Source organism: Melanostigma gelatinosum (genome assembly GCF_949748355.1).
Source record: "Melanostigma gelatinosum genome assembly, chromosome: 11".
Classification (NCBI taxonomy): Eukaryota; Metazoa; Chordata; class Actinopteri; order Perciformes; family Zoarcidae; genus Melanostigma; species Melanostigma gelatinosum.
In genome coordinates this window covers 21,594,709-21,607,371 of record NC_136644.1, presented here as the reverse complement: position 1 = coordinate 21,607,371, position 12,663 = coordinate 21,594,709, and the positions used below count along the sequence as shown (strand labels likewise).

The following is a 12,663-nucleotide window of genomic DNA, read 5'->3' as shown; positions in this document are numbered from 1 at the left end:
TATTTGCTTTGCCAGATTTGATCATCTGATTGACAGAGTGAACGCATCACCTTGTCTGTGACCAACATCCTCAAGGCTTGTTTGAGGATTAACCAGATCCTGCCAAGTGTATACTCGAGGGTGTGGTGGGGTTGTGCCTATGAAATCCTAGAAGCACCTGGACTTAAGTCAACACAAGTCATGTTGAATCCACGTCAGCAGATTATGAAACACTGCTGACTTTCTGGACGGGAACAAAAAACAGGATGAATGCAGAAAAGGTTTACTCGAAATATAATTGTAAAATGTCATGGGGCGTATCATAAGCTCCCCTCAGTGATAATGTCTGCGTCTCTTTCTGCTGTAGCCTCCTGGCTTCACATTTCTTTGTTGGCCTCTGGTGGTGACTTCTCATACGAGTCGCTACTACAAACACCACGAGATGATAAAGAAAAGAAACTTTAATCTTCCCAAAGAGTTTACACAACATTTGCAATCCTATTCTTCACCCAACATTTGTTAATGTTTCATCATTACAAAGGTAAAAGACCCACTAGCACATCAGCCTGTAGGTCTTCAGGGAAAACAAGACAAAAACAAAGCCAAATGGCAGCATTGGTCGTAAACTACAAGGTGAAATAGAGAAAATTACAAATATATATCCATCTATTTCAGGGAAACAATAGATTGTTGTACAAGATTCACACTCTCAAACTGCTATGGTGAGCCATAGGAAAAGTACAAATCAACAAAGTGAGGACGCGACGGCTGGTTATCAATAACAGCGTACAGTATGTCCTCTTTGAAAAATATACTTTTATGTAGCCCAATGAAACAAACTGTGAGCAGCTCAGACAAAAGATGCTGGTCTTTCAAATTTACAAAAAGTTAATCGTATTTTGGTTTCCCCCTCACACATCATACAGTTTTATTTAATTAGTCTCAAATGCATAAATGTGCATGTGTGCAATATGGATAAATATCTTTGAAATCAGCAAGTCTTAAAACATATTTAGACTTCCTGAATGTTACTGGAGTGTGTTTTTAACACAGCTATCGTGTGTGTGTTGTGTTGAGTGTTTAAACATGGACAGTTGTACAGGCTCTAACTGTACTGTCCTCTGAGAGTGTGTGTGTGCGAGTGTGTGTTTGGTCCATTCTCTTCCTTCAACAGTTGGTCCTCAAAACTGGAAGTGAAAGCGCCTTTTTCCAACAGCAAGATCAAATATTGAAGCGGGGAAGAGAAGAACAAATTCAAGAATTCAAGGCACATTTAGTCACATAAGGCTGGTCCTTCATTTTCTCTGGAATCAAAGAGAATCAAACACTTTTACCCATTTAGCCAAATGCCAAACCGAGAATAATATCGATGAAAAGTAGCACCCCGTCAGCATTATCACTTCACAACATTCAGGATTTGTTGTGAACAGACATCAAAAGGATTTTAACATATCAATTTAAAGAAATAGTTTTACATCTTGGGAAAGACTTTTGTTTTTAGGTCGAGAGGATCAAAACCATTTTCATGTTTGTACATTTAATATAAAGCTACAGCCTGCAACTGGTTAGCTTAGCTTAGCATAAAGACTGGAATCAGGGGGAAACCGTTAGCCTAGCTCTGTCCTAAGGCACATAACCTCCTATAAAACCACATCTTTGTTTTTTTTTACACTTTGTTTTTTTTTATATTAGTGAGGTTATGAGGTGCTGGTAGGCTGAATTTTGTTCACCTTTGGAGAGAGCCAGGTTACCCTGACCGCTAACTGTTTTCAGTCTTTACGCTAAGCTAAGCTAACAGTCTGTAGTCTTCTATTAAACAAACTCTCAGCAAGAAAGCAAATAAGTGCCATTTCCAAAAATGTCAAACTACCACTTTAAATCAGAGTTTTCTGGCCAGTTTGCATGCATGATCCATAAATCTGAATGCTGCTTCCTGATTCGATTCATCAACTGATAAAGAGTTAATTATGTGCAACAGGCCGTCGTTGTGATCCCGAAGCTGTCCTTACAGAGCCATCAAGTCTGCCGTGCTGAGATACAACATTCATATGCTGGATTGCAAAAGGCCATTTACAGTTTCCAAATGTGTTTACTGCAGCAACTCCTGTTCATCAGATGTATCAAACAGTTCAAAAGTGCGTTTCCTATGATTTCAAATCACTGCAAAATGAAAACGATGATTGAACAACAAGAGTAAAAGGATTGTAGGAAGTTTTTTTTTTTTTTTTTCATTTTGCGTATTGAATTAAAAGATTAACTGTTGTGAAAGTTTGAAAGGCAGTGACAGTCGCGTTGGAAAGGGAGGGTCCTGTAGATTTGGACATTTCCTGTCAAACTGAGCCGCTGGGGCTTCAAACGGAGTGATTAGTGCTCTTCCAGCCAAGATGGACTGTCCCCACCTGGCATTTTCAACTTGATGTGGAACTGCTTGAGTGTCTGTTCCAGCTGCTGTTGGTTTCCGGCGTAGTACGCAGCGATGGCATTGTGGAACAGGATGAGCTGGTTATGCAACACCTTCACCTGTTTGGGGACACGAAATAAAGAGACGGTGAGCACACTTGGAACGTAAAGCCGCTATGTGGGCGCAGGTACGTCGAGCAGAGAACAACTGAAGCCGACCTTGTTCTCTTCCAAGAACTTCAGCTTGACGGCGACGTCGTTTCGCATCCTCTCGTACTTCTCGCGGTGGATCTGGAACTGCTGCTGGGAGAACTCGATCTTGGGCATGGTGGTGGCATCACGTGGCCCCAGATTCAACTCCTCCAGATCTGTACGGTACGCGTCATACTCAATCCTAGACGTGTGGTAATCAAAACAAACATCACTACAGCCGTTACATTTAAACAGGATATCAACGCCTTTTCTTTATCACAAATAACACCCTTTGCAGTGCTTGAGGTAAGGACAGTAGAGTTTCTCTGGAGGTCTTTAATCTCAGAAAAGATCCAGAGAAATGTTTTATCCAAACAGTTCGATGACATTTTGTGGTTTGGAGATGGTGCCCACTGCCCACACATGATCATGCATTACCTACCTGGCAAATTCATACTGTTTGATATTAACCAGGGTGTCTTCAATTGTTTTATCCACGAGTGTGTTCACACTGGAGATGAAGGAGTTGATGGCACCCAGCAGAGTGTCTCCGTTTTTGGACAAAAGCTTTTGGGTGTCAGCGTTGTAACCAAACTCCTCCTAAAGAACAGAGTCACACTCGTTTTAGTGGATTTGTGAGTGAAACATCCATAGGGAGATCAATTCCTGGTTGTTTTCCTGCACAGGTTTGCATCTATGGCCGTCAAAAGAAGTGTCATCACTTGATCATTTTATCCTGTCAGACATTTGTGTAAAATTGTCATAATTAGCATTTGAATATTTGAGTTATGGACATTTTTTTGAGGTCACAGTGACCTTTGACCACCAGAATCTGATCATTTCATCCTTGAGTTCAAGGGGACGTTTATGTCAAATTTGATGAAATTCCCTTCTGGTGTGCTGTGATATCGCGTGCACAAGAACGGTCCGGGCACATGGACAACCCAAAAACATAATGGAGCAATAAAGATAAATCATCTAACACAATTAGAGGAAGTGGAGAACCCAAACTTGAATTATGCAAGACTCTTTACTGTCTTTTAAGCCATTACCATGTGATGCTTCAATAGAATACAGATAAACAGTAATCTAAGGGATCAGAGTAGATAACCCACAAGTCAATCCACGTTTTATTTTATGACTCTTTGCCGGGACACTGTGCGGGGATGATAACACGCCCCTTCCCATTTATCCAACCCAATCTGATTGATTACAAGGCATCGAAATATTTGGACTCACGTGCAGTTCTGGTGACTTGAGGCTGAGGTCGGCGAAGGCGTCGCCCAGCTGCCTCTGCGTCTGCATTATCTGGGACAGCTGACCGGACAGAGTCTGAGCCAGCTTGATTACATTCTGGTACTTTCTCTTATTGTCGCGGAGGACTTCGATTTGAGCCTCCAGCTCCAGGTCCACGGTCCTCGAGCCCCGACCCAGCTTCTCCGACAGGATCTGCCTGGTACACTGCAGAGGACAGAGCATTTTCAAACATTAGGAGTGACTGGAGGGAGAGAGTCGCTACAGCACAGTCTAAAACAAGAAAGGATATCAACAATTTGTGGGGTTTTTTCAGTTTGGGGCATAGTTCACTTTTTCTGCCAACACCCTAATGAACAGAGAGAAGATACAGATTGAGAGCTGAGAGAAGAAGCAGGGTGAGGAGGGACATAACAGAATAAATCAAGGACAGAGAGGATTACTTTATATGTGTTGATGCTCCACTTCCTCACTAGGTCCAGTTTTTCCATGGTTGGGCTCTTTAAGTCATCTGAAAGGACCACCGCGTCACTCTTTGGCTCTGTATTCATCGCGCCTGGACAATTAAAAGTCATTCACTTAGTGGGTGATTGAGTTATTGGGTTTGCAGGCTAGAGAGCTGTGGTGAAAATGAAGGGAAGTACAATTTAAAGTGTTACAATCATCAAACGGCGGGATGAGGTTGTCATGTTAACACTGAAACTTCAACACTCACTTTAAGGCATTAGGAGGACGCTGATGACATCTATGGTTATTAAAATCACAATGAGCATTAAAACACAATTAGTCATGACTTACCATTTTCAGAAAACAGTCACAGTAAAAGGGATGAAAAGTGCTTTATTGTGGTTTGGGCAAAAGAGGGGAAATGCTGGAAGATTTTGAGCGCAGAAACTGACAAAATACAGATAAAAGGATATCAGATCAGTAAAAAATATAGCTGAAATAATGACATAATCATAATACTATTGTCAGTTGAAGGGCCCGTGTGTAGCATTACGGGGGATCTATGAGCGGAAATGTAATATAATATTCATAACTATGTTTTCTTTTGTGTATAATCACCTTCATATCTACACAGGCAGCAGTTCCTCTTGACGGAGTCCGCCATGTTTCTACAGTAGCCCAGAATGGACAAACCAAACACTGGCTCGAGAGCCTTTCACGTTTATGTGGTTGCAATCTGCAAGCACACCGTTAGATGCCACCAAATCCTACACTGTCCTTTTAAATATCTTCTTTATTTTATTAACCAATTGGTGGTAAAGGATGTTTGTCCCCACCAACTGAATGAGGATTAAAAGCAGAGTGTAAAAAAATGATCTATTGATGTATTCTGTTCTCTTTTACTAGTCTGACAACCTTTTACAATATTTGTCACTTTCGGGACTCCATAGTCAGAGACTAGGGGAGACTATGGGTGCGAACTTTTGCAAAGACAAAGGTTACAAGCAGGAAAACCCACTTAAGTGTGAAAGCAGTTGTGTTCCCAGCCAAGCAAACGCTTTAGGCATCAAAAGGTTTCATCAGACCGAGAGATCTTGAGAAAATGACTCTAAGGGGTGTGTACAAGGCATTTCATTCGCCACGGCAAAGCAGAAAACTACTTCAGTCAGCCCAGACGTATGCAAAGACAAAGACTGGAGAGCCAAGAAACAAGAAAGGAGGAGAAGAAAGGTCTGATTCTGAATGGAGTGCAGCCTGTGGGAACAAGGAGAAGGTAAGAAACTGGTGAAAACCAAGAAAAGGTACGACAGGCCTGCGGGTTAATTCAGTGTGCAAATGGTGACGATGCAGTATCGTCTGATTCATACTCCTTTCGCTGCTGGTACCTTTCTCAGCCTGACTATCGCTGGAAGAGCGCGCCAGGCGGCTAGCAACAGCCGAGCTGGGAGCTACAGGTGTCACGGGAGACGCGGGCAGGCTTGCTGACCCTGGGAGATATTCAGAGTTACCATTCATTAGTCACCATCCAGCCTACACAAGCGTAAAGGGGGGGGGAACTTCTCATTGACGTTGGTTTCCTGTGCGTGTTTTTTCTTATCGCGGTGGCTCTCTCCATGTCGCAGGATGAACGTGTTCAGGAACAAAAGCCTACCTCAACCAGTGTCAATAACATGGAAAATAGCCATGGCAACATGGTGGCAGACGGGCTACAACAGCTCCCCGCTCTATGGGGAGATTTGCATTTGTAACAAGGGCATGACGATGAATAGGAGAGGAGGGTTACAACGTGGAGATCAGAGGAAACTCATTAAATTCAATTGGATGTTCACCTTTACAAATTCAAATGTCTGCCTTTCAAATGTCACTGAGATTAAAACCCCAAAAAGTGGAGCACTGTGAATGCACGGAGAGAAAGATCGTCTGGAAACACAGAATGCTGCAAAGCGATCAGGTAAACGGTGAAGTAAGGAAACGGTGCAATACACAAGAAGGAGAGATGTTTTACCTTTGTACGGCCCTGATTCAATGATGCCTTCTGTTGTTGAAGCAAAGTTGCTGGAGGTGACACAGGACTCTGAAAGGTTTAGGGCCCCAGGGCCACTGGGGTAAGAGTCCTGTGAAAAATGAAATCAAACAGGGTTTATGTCAACAGTTGATAGCAGACAGGGAACTTTATGTACTTTCTGCATGTGTGTCACCAAACATTTTAAATTGACACACAAATGAGTACAATAGATTTAGATCAGCTCATCAATGAAAGCCTCAATAACCTCTCTGAAAGTCTTTTATTGTACGTTTACTTCAGTAAAAATGAATAAACATGCTCTCCAAACACCTGCTCCCTCCTGTCTGCTAACCTGCACTCATTGTTCAGCCGCACTTTGAAGAAGTGATGTCTGTGCTTTCCCCTTAAACGTGAATATAATTGTATTATTTGGGGGAAATGCTTGATTGTGTAGAAGCACACATGTCACAACGTGTACAGTATGTCAATGATTGACGTTAACTCACTGCAAAGCTAAAGTAGCGAGCGGCAGCTGTACGGTGCGCTGTCGATTAACCCGTGTATGCATTTTTACAATCAGCGGCTGATTTAACATCTTGAAGCTGCACACGTTCTTGTGGTCGTGGCGTCTTGCCTGCCACAGACTGTCAGTGTGACTGTGGAGCCATTAGAGGTAAACAGCAGGCCATCTGGACGCACACTGCCTGCTCAGTCAGATGGATGAGGACGAGCGGGCACCCTGAGGTCTCCAACTAAAGCACTTCACTGCAGAAGGATCTGACCTAGAGTGTCTGAGAGTGTCCCTGCTTCACAGAACGAAAGCTATTTTGTAGATCTGACAGACATCCTAACAAGGGTTATGTTGTTTATAACACAATCTTTCAAAGAAAGGACTTTGAAGACCTCGTCAACGTTTTGTTTAAACTCATATTGACAATTACACAGTTTGGAGAGATGCTGTTCTCAAGACGAGGCCCTTACCCTCTGGAACAGGGTCTCAGGGCTCTGATCCAGGTCTCCATTGCTGGTGACTGGGATCTCAGCAGCTGAGCTTCTGTGGGACTCTTCAGTCATTGTGGCTTCCTGTAACGAAAGGGCGAAATGAAGCCGGTTATTCCTTTCAAGCTTTCCCAAACAACTTCAGAGAGCGAGAGAGAAAGAGAGAGCGAGAGTGAGAGCGAGAGTGAGAGCGAGAGAGAGACCGCTGTTAAGAAAAGAGGACTCGGGATCCAGGACACAATAGTTGTGGGCTGCCATCTTGTGGACACGGCCATGGTGGGAATCAGCAGCTCAACATTGATGATAAAGGTTGTGGGTTCCATATAGTGATATCTGGGTGAACACATTAGTGACAACAATTTGAAAGTTAAACACATACAATACAAAAACGGACACTGATTTCAGCCAAACTGTGCCACCCCAAGAAAATGTTTGCAATAAACATGCCTGTATTCAGCTAAATACGCCCTCTTTCTATGATTTTTGTCATCAATTTTCAGGACAGAATGAAGAGCACAGTGAAGTATAAGTCAGTTATGTTGCAGCATTACAGCATTTAGCAGGATCGCTGAGGTTCTTGTGCAACAACTGGCACACATTTTCATCACTCCCCTATTTTACAACACTGTTTCTGTTTGATTACTAAACACTGCAGGACGGAATACGTTACAGAGAGCATTGCACCCTCGTCACATGCATACATTTCGTATTGTAAACGCATGATCTAATGCGTCATAAAGGTTTAGTGCATCATGGCTCCACCCATGCAAAAAGAAAAAAGAAAAAAAGGGAATCAAGCTAAATCAATCTCTTAACATCTGCTGTTCTCCAAAGCAATGTTTTGGACCGACAATATCTGGTTTCTCGTTGCCACGTTCATGTCACTGTTTCCTAGCAAATACAAGATTTTCCAGTTTTCCAGTGACATCAATCAGACCACATTAAACCCGGTGTGTCATGTTTTATAACTGGCCATTTTGTGGTCACTCCTGTGATGCAGCAAAGACGCATGGAACAAAATTCTCCTTGACGTCGAATATAATTACCAAACACAAGGAAAGAGCTGCTATAATCTTCATGAAAACATACAAATCATGGTTCCTCCTAATTGTGCCTGTGGATAAAAATGACACAGTGGCAACATCAGTTTTGTCCAGCCTATAATAAACTAGATGTCTGTAAGATGCAGGCTGAAGATGCAGCGGAGTTAGTTTTAGTACGATTTACGGCCTAGTCTCTGTGGACTTAGGAACTAGGACACTGACCTAACACTGTAAACGCTTTACATGAGAGAGCTCTGGGAGGTCTGGTCGGGTAAAGCTGGTTAATGTGGATTCATGACTCGCCTGGAAAAGAGGCCAACACAGAGACAATGTATTATAAAGCAATAAATCCGAATGTTCATCTTTGAACAAGCTCCTTCAGCTAGAGGCGGACCTTGACAAGGGTCTTAAATAATGCAAATAGCTACCAGATCACATGGTAACGAGATCTGGGACTGACTGACTGACTGGTTTCACTGTCTGAGCAAAAAGGTGAGTTTAAAATCATCGGCTTATATTAATATCACATTACATATCAAAGCTAAAATGATGTATTTACTGACAGCGACAAGCTCATTCTATTAAAGAATGCTAAACTTAAAAGAGACAAAGACTTAAATGTGAGGTCCTTCTAAAATAAATTAGTATATGACCATAAGCTGTGACAAAAAAAAGAATTGATCACAACGTGTCATCTGATACTGTATGGGTTAAATCTCATGTAAAGAACCTGGTGTGTTAGGAAATCCTGCTCTCTGGAAGTCAAACCCGCCTCTACTAAAGCCAGAACCAAAGACGCCCTACATGCTCAACCAGAATATAACATATTAAAAAAGACCAAAGTGTTTATGTTGGCATGTGTAACAAAGACTTTGTGTCATGTGACAGACGCATGAATACTTAAAGGCCATATGACGCCCGCCTGCAGGCAGATCAGCACAGACATGCACTGGTAGGCTTGTCCAGCATCCTGCTGCAGCTAAACCAGACGCCTGCCTGACAATCCTCCGGCATCAAGTTGAAACAGGTTCTCCGGGAGAGACAGATCACCGATTGCATGCATTTCTAAGACGGGGTGTAAATTAAGACAGACTGTAATGAGATAAGCTGACAAGCACCGTTTGTTTTCTTATTATTCAGCTGCGGTTGTTGCAGAACTATCTCGATTCACGATGCTTCCCAAAGCCAATACGACCCAACCCAACATCTGCAAACACTCTGCAAGAAAGTTTGGGAATAAATGTCAGCCTGCTGGAGCGAAGTGGCTGCAAATTAATCAGGCATATGAAAAGGCATTATACATGGCAAGTCATCGTGTGCCGATCCCTGCAGTTCAGTCTCCTGGATACAAGCTGAAACGACGTGGGAGGAAGGGATAACAACAATATCCTAATTGGCCCAATTAGCAGGGTCAGCTGAAGAGGGAAGAATCATGGCTTGCCTCTCACAGTACAGAAGAACACGACACAGCCGTGTTGCACAAAGCCGGGTTTAAGCTGCAGAAAGGACGGAAAATGCATCTGAACCTGACAATTCTGGGTTACCACTGTGATGCATTTAAGGCGACTAAATGAAGAGGGATCACAAAAAACAGAAGATGATTTGAAATTCTTGCAATCTGACGTGCAATACTGGCACTTAACCCAAAAACGTGAATCAACAGCGCAAGGAATCACACATTCCAGCAACACAAGAGTTGTGGGACTGCCTGAGAATGTGCAGTCAGGACCCAAAACCTGTTTCACTCACCCAGTCACCTGTTTGACGGTATGTCGATTTTAAGAGCTGAATGTATCCAACTTACAAACAGGGAACCATTGTGAGGAAATGGTGTCATTTACACATCATGTACACAAAGAGTCACTGTCCAAGAAAACAAGGCAACATGTAGAGAATACTTACTGACTTGTACTTTATAATGGTATACACAGAGATTGCACGGTAATAAAGAACAATAAATCCTTCTCAACAATCACTTTGAGATAAGCCAGCATTTACACAAAGCAGAGGAAATGTACGAGGCCTTGATCGTCCCCAAACAGGAAAGGCACCTCACAGAGAAGCACACGAGTAACAGAAAGAAAGCCACCAACGGCACCATCAACACAGAGCGACAGCTACACCAGCGATACATTCCTAAAACCTCCAGCAAAGCACAATCAAATCTGAGACACCTCTACCAGGGCGAAGCAAATATGTTGAGGCCTCTGATGTTTGTGTGTGTGTGTATATATATATATATATATATATATATATATATATATATATATATATATATATATATATATATATATATATATATATAGGAAAAGAGACCACCACCACATCACAGCAAGTAAAGATTGGAGAAGCAACATGAACAAGAGCACAGTCAGGAAGCGCGTAAGTGACGGTAAACATCACCTTTGTTTCAGTGTGAGAATCTCCACTTTCCTCGGGTGTTTCAGCTCTTTCAACATGACGATTTGTCTCCTGTCCCTCATGTTCTACACTGTCAGACATGTGTGCAGCATCGCTGTCACTGCATGTCACTGCACTCTCCCTCTGAATGCCCTCAGCCGCCTCCAGAATGGCCTCGCCGCCGTTTCCTGCATTTTCTTCAGCGCTGTCAATATCAACGTCGTACAGCACATCGTCTGTGACATCTCTTCGCCTACTGTCGTCTACACTCTCCTGTTTTTCATCCTCACTCAAACTCTCTTCCGATTTTTCAGCCCCCTCACAATCCATCTGAGAGTCCTCTGGTGAGGTCTTCCTCGATTCAGCCTCAAGACTAACTTCAGACATACCTGAAAACAGACAGATAGAAGGGTATAAATAGGTCCTACCGAGCCATCTGACAGCTTGTAGTAGCACCAAAACAGTACAATATAAGGAGTGCAAAATAAACCAACTCACAGTTTGTACCTGGATGTGAATGTTATTATTCATTGGTGTATTTATTTGGATTGTTGAATACCATTTACTGCTACTACGGTTTTTTTCTAAGCATCTGGAGCACCAGGTAAAACTGGTTTCTACAATTCCTGCCACGCTATTTTTAGACGGCAGCTGGAAATGACATATCTCCTTGCTAATTTTGTACAACACAAGACAACTATTAAATGCATTATTGTGAGTGAAGGCATGTAGTACAGATAGCCTTAATGGTTACCACGGACAGATAATAGACTGATCATTTTGGCTCATGTCCTGCAAACCAAGCAAAGACTTATTTCCATCTAACACCATTTGTATCACTTTGTAACTTGCCTTAGTTTGTGATTTACAAATATAGACTTCTTGATCTGGCCTTCATCAGTAAGACGTATACAAACAAGCACATATCAGTTGAAAACACTAAACTAACCTTCGCCTTGGACATATATTATACACACATGCGGGGCTTAGTGCTGGCAAGGCTAAGGTGTGAATTTTCAGGTTTTCAGCACCCTGCAGGAAGATATGAACCATTTATATGTCGATTGCTATGTGAGATTGGGTACTTTAATGAAGGAACGACGTGGATGCCATTACTCGCACAGTTAGGCAGTCACAACTGCGCAGCTGGTGGCACAATTAGCCTACCTGTTGCGGCACACAGTCACGTGACTGGCAAGGGCGTCCAAAAGTAATAAAGTACTTATAAATGCTGGTAACGACACATCATATGAGGAAGTGCCAGTGTTATATTGCAAGATTAATGTTATTCGGAAAGCAAAACACTCGACAAACATTAACGTAGTTTAGCTTTAGGATGTCCACTAATTCTAGTTAACGTGTACCAGAGCAGCTGACGTGTTTGCTAACGTTAACCGAGTTAACAGCAGACAACGAACCTATACTAAACTTAAATACAGGCACTTTAAATGGCCGTTATAATACTATTTCGCCAAGATGTGCAACTCTAAGGGAATGGCGATGCTCAAAACTTTTGGTCAACATTAACTCACCTGTCTGCGGTCGTGTAGCTAACTATGTAGCTGCGAACGGTTAGCCGTTGTTCACTGAGATCCTCGGTACTGTGCTGGACGTCTTTTTTTGAAAGGCAGTGTGCCTGATGCTAATGCAAACGTTGCATATATATACTACCAATGTACCATCGATGGTCCTCGACTCTGCTTAAGACTAGGCTTGCTGTTTGAACCCCGGAAAGACTGACCCAATGTGCGGGCCCTCGGCTGTCATCTGAAGCAGAGACCGCATCGTTTGCACATCGCTGCATGCGATCGCCCCCTGCTGTTAAAACATGCAACTTGCAGTTTGTGTCCAAGGTCTACAATAAGTTGAATTAATTGTATTCATTCATTCATTTTAAAATTACCAAATGTTGGGTAAAATACGAAAATGAACAGGCTAATATGC

At 42.5% G+C, this 12,663-nt stretch overlaps 1 protein-coding gene across 4 annotated transcripts; it reads right to left on the bottom strand.

The window, feature by feature from the left end:
* Positions 1–422: 422 nt before the first annotated feature.
* arfip1 (ADP-ribosylation factor interacting protein 1 (arfaptin 1)) lies at positions 423–12,466 on the bottom strand. 4 transcript variants are annotated; one of them, XM_079278904.1, is made up of 10 exons: positions 12,252–12,466; positions 10,723–11,108; positions 7,259–7,360; positions 6,278–6,386; positions 5,658–5,759; positions 4,269–4,381; positions 3,811–4,032; positions 3,014–3,171; positions 2,599–2,773; positions 423–2,499 (listed from the first exon to the last, which is right to left on the bottom strand). In XM_079278904.1, exons 2-10 carry the CDS (start codon positions 11,104–11,106, stop codon positions 2,344–2,346), a joined length of 1,521 nt encoding a protein of 506 aa, XP_079135030.1. In that variant the 5' UTR covers positions 11,107–11,108; positions 12,252–12,466; the 3' UTR covers positions 423–2,343. The 4 variants fall into 4 exon arrangements, with proteins under 4 accessions (XP_079135030.1, XP_079135033.1, XP_079135031.1 ...); XM_079278907.1 differs by lacking the exon at positions 10,723–11,108 and having other exon boundaries at positions 12,248–12,466; XM_079278905.1 differs by lacking the exon at positions 5,658–5,759.
* Positions 12,467–12,663: the final 197 nt, after the last annotated feature.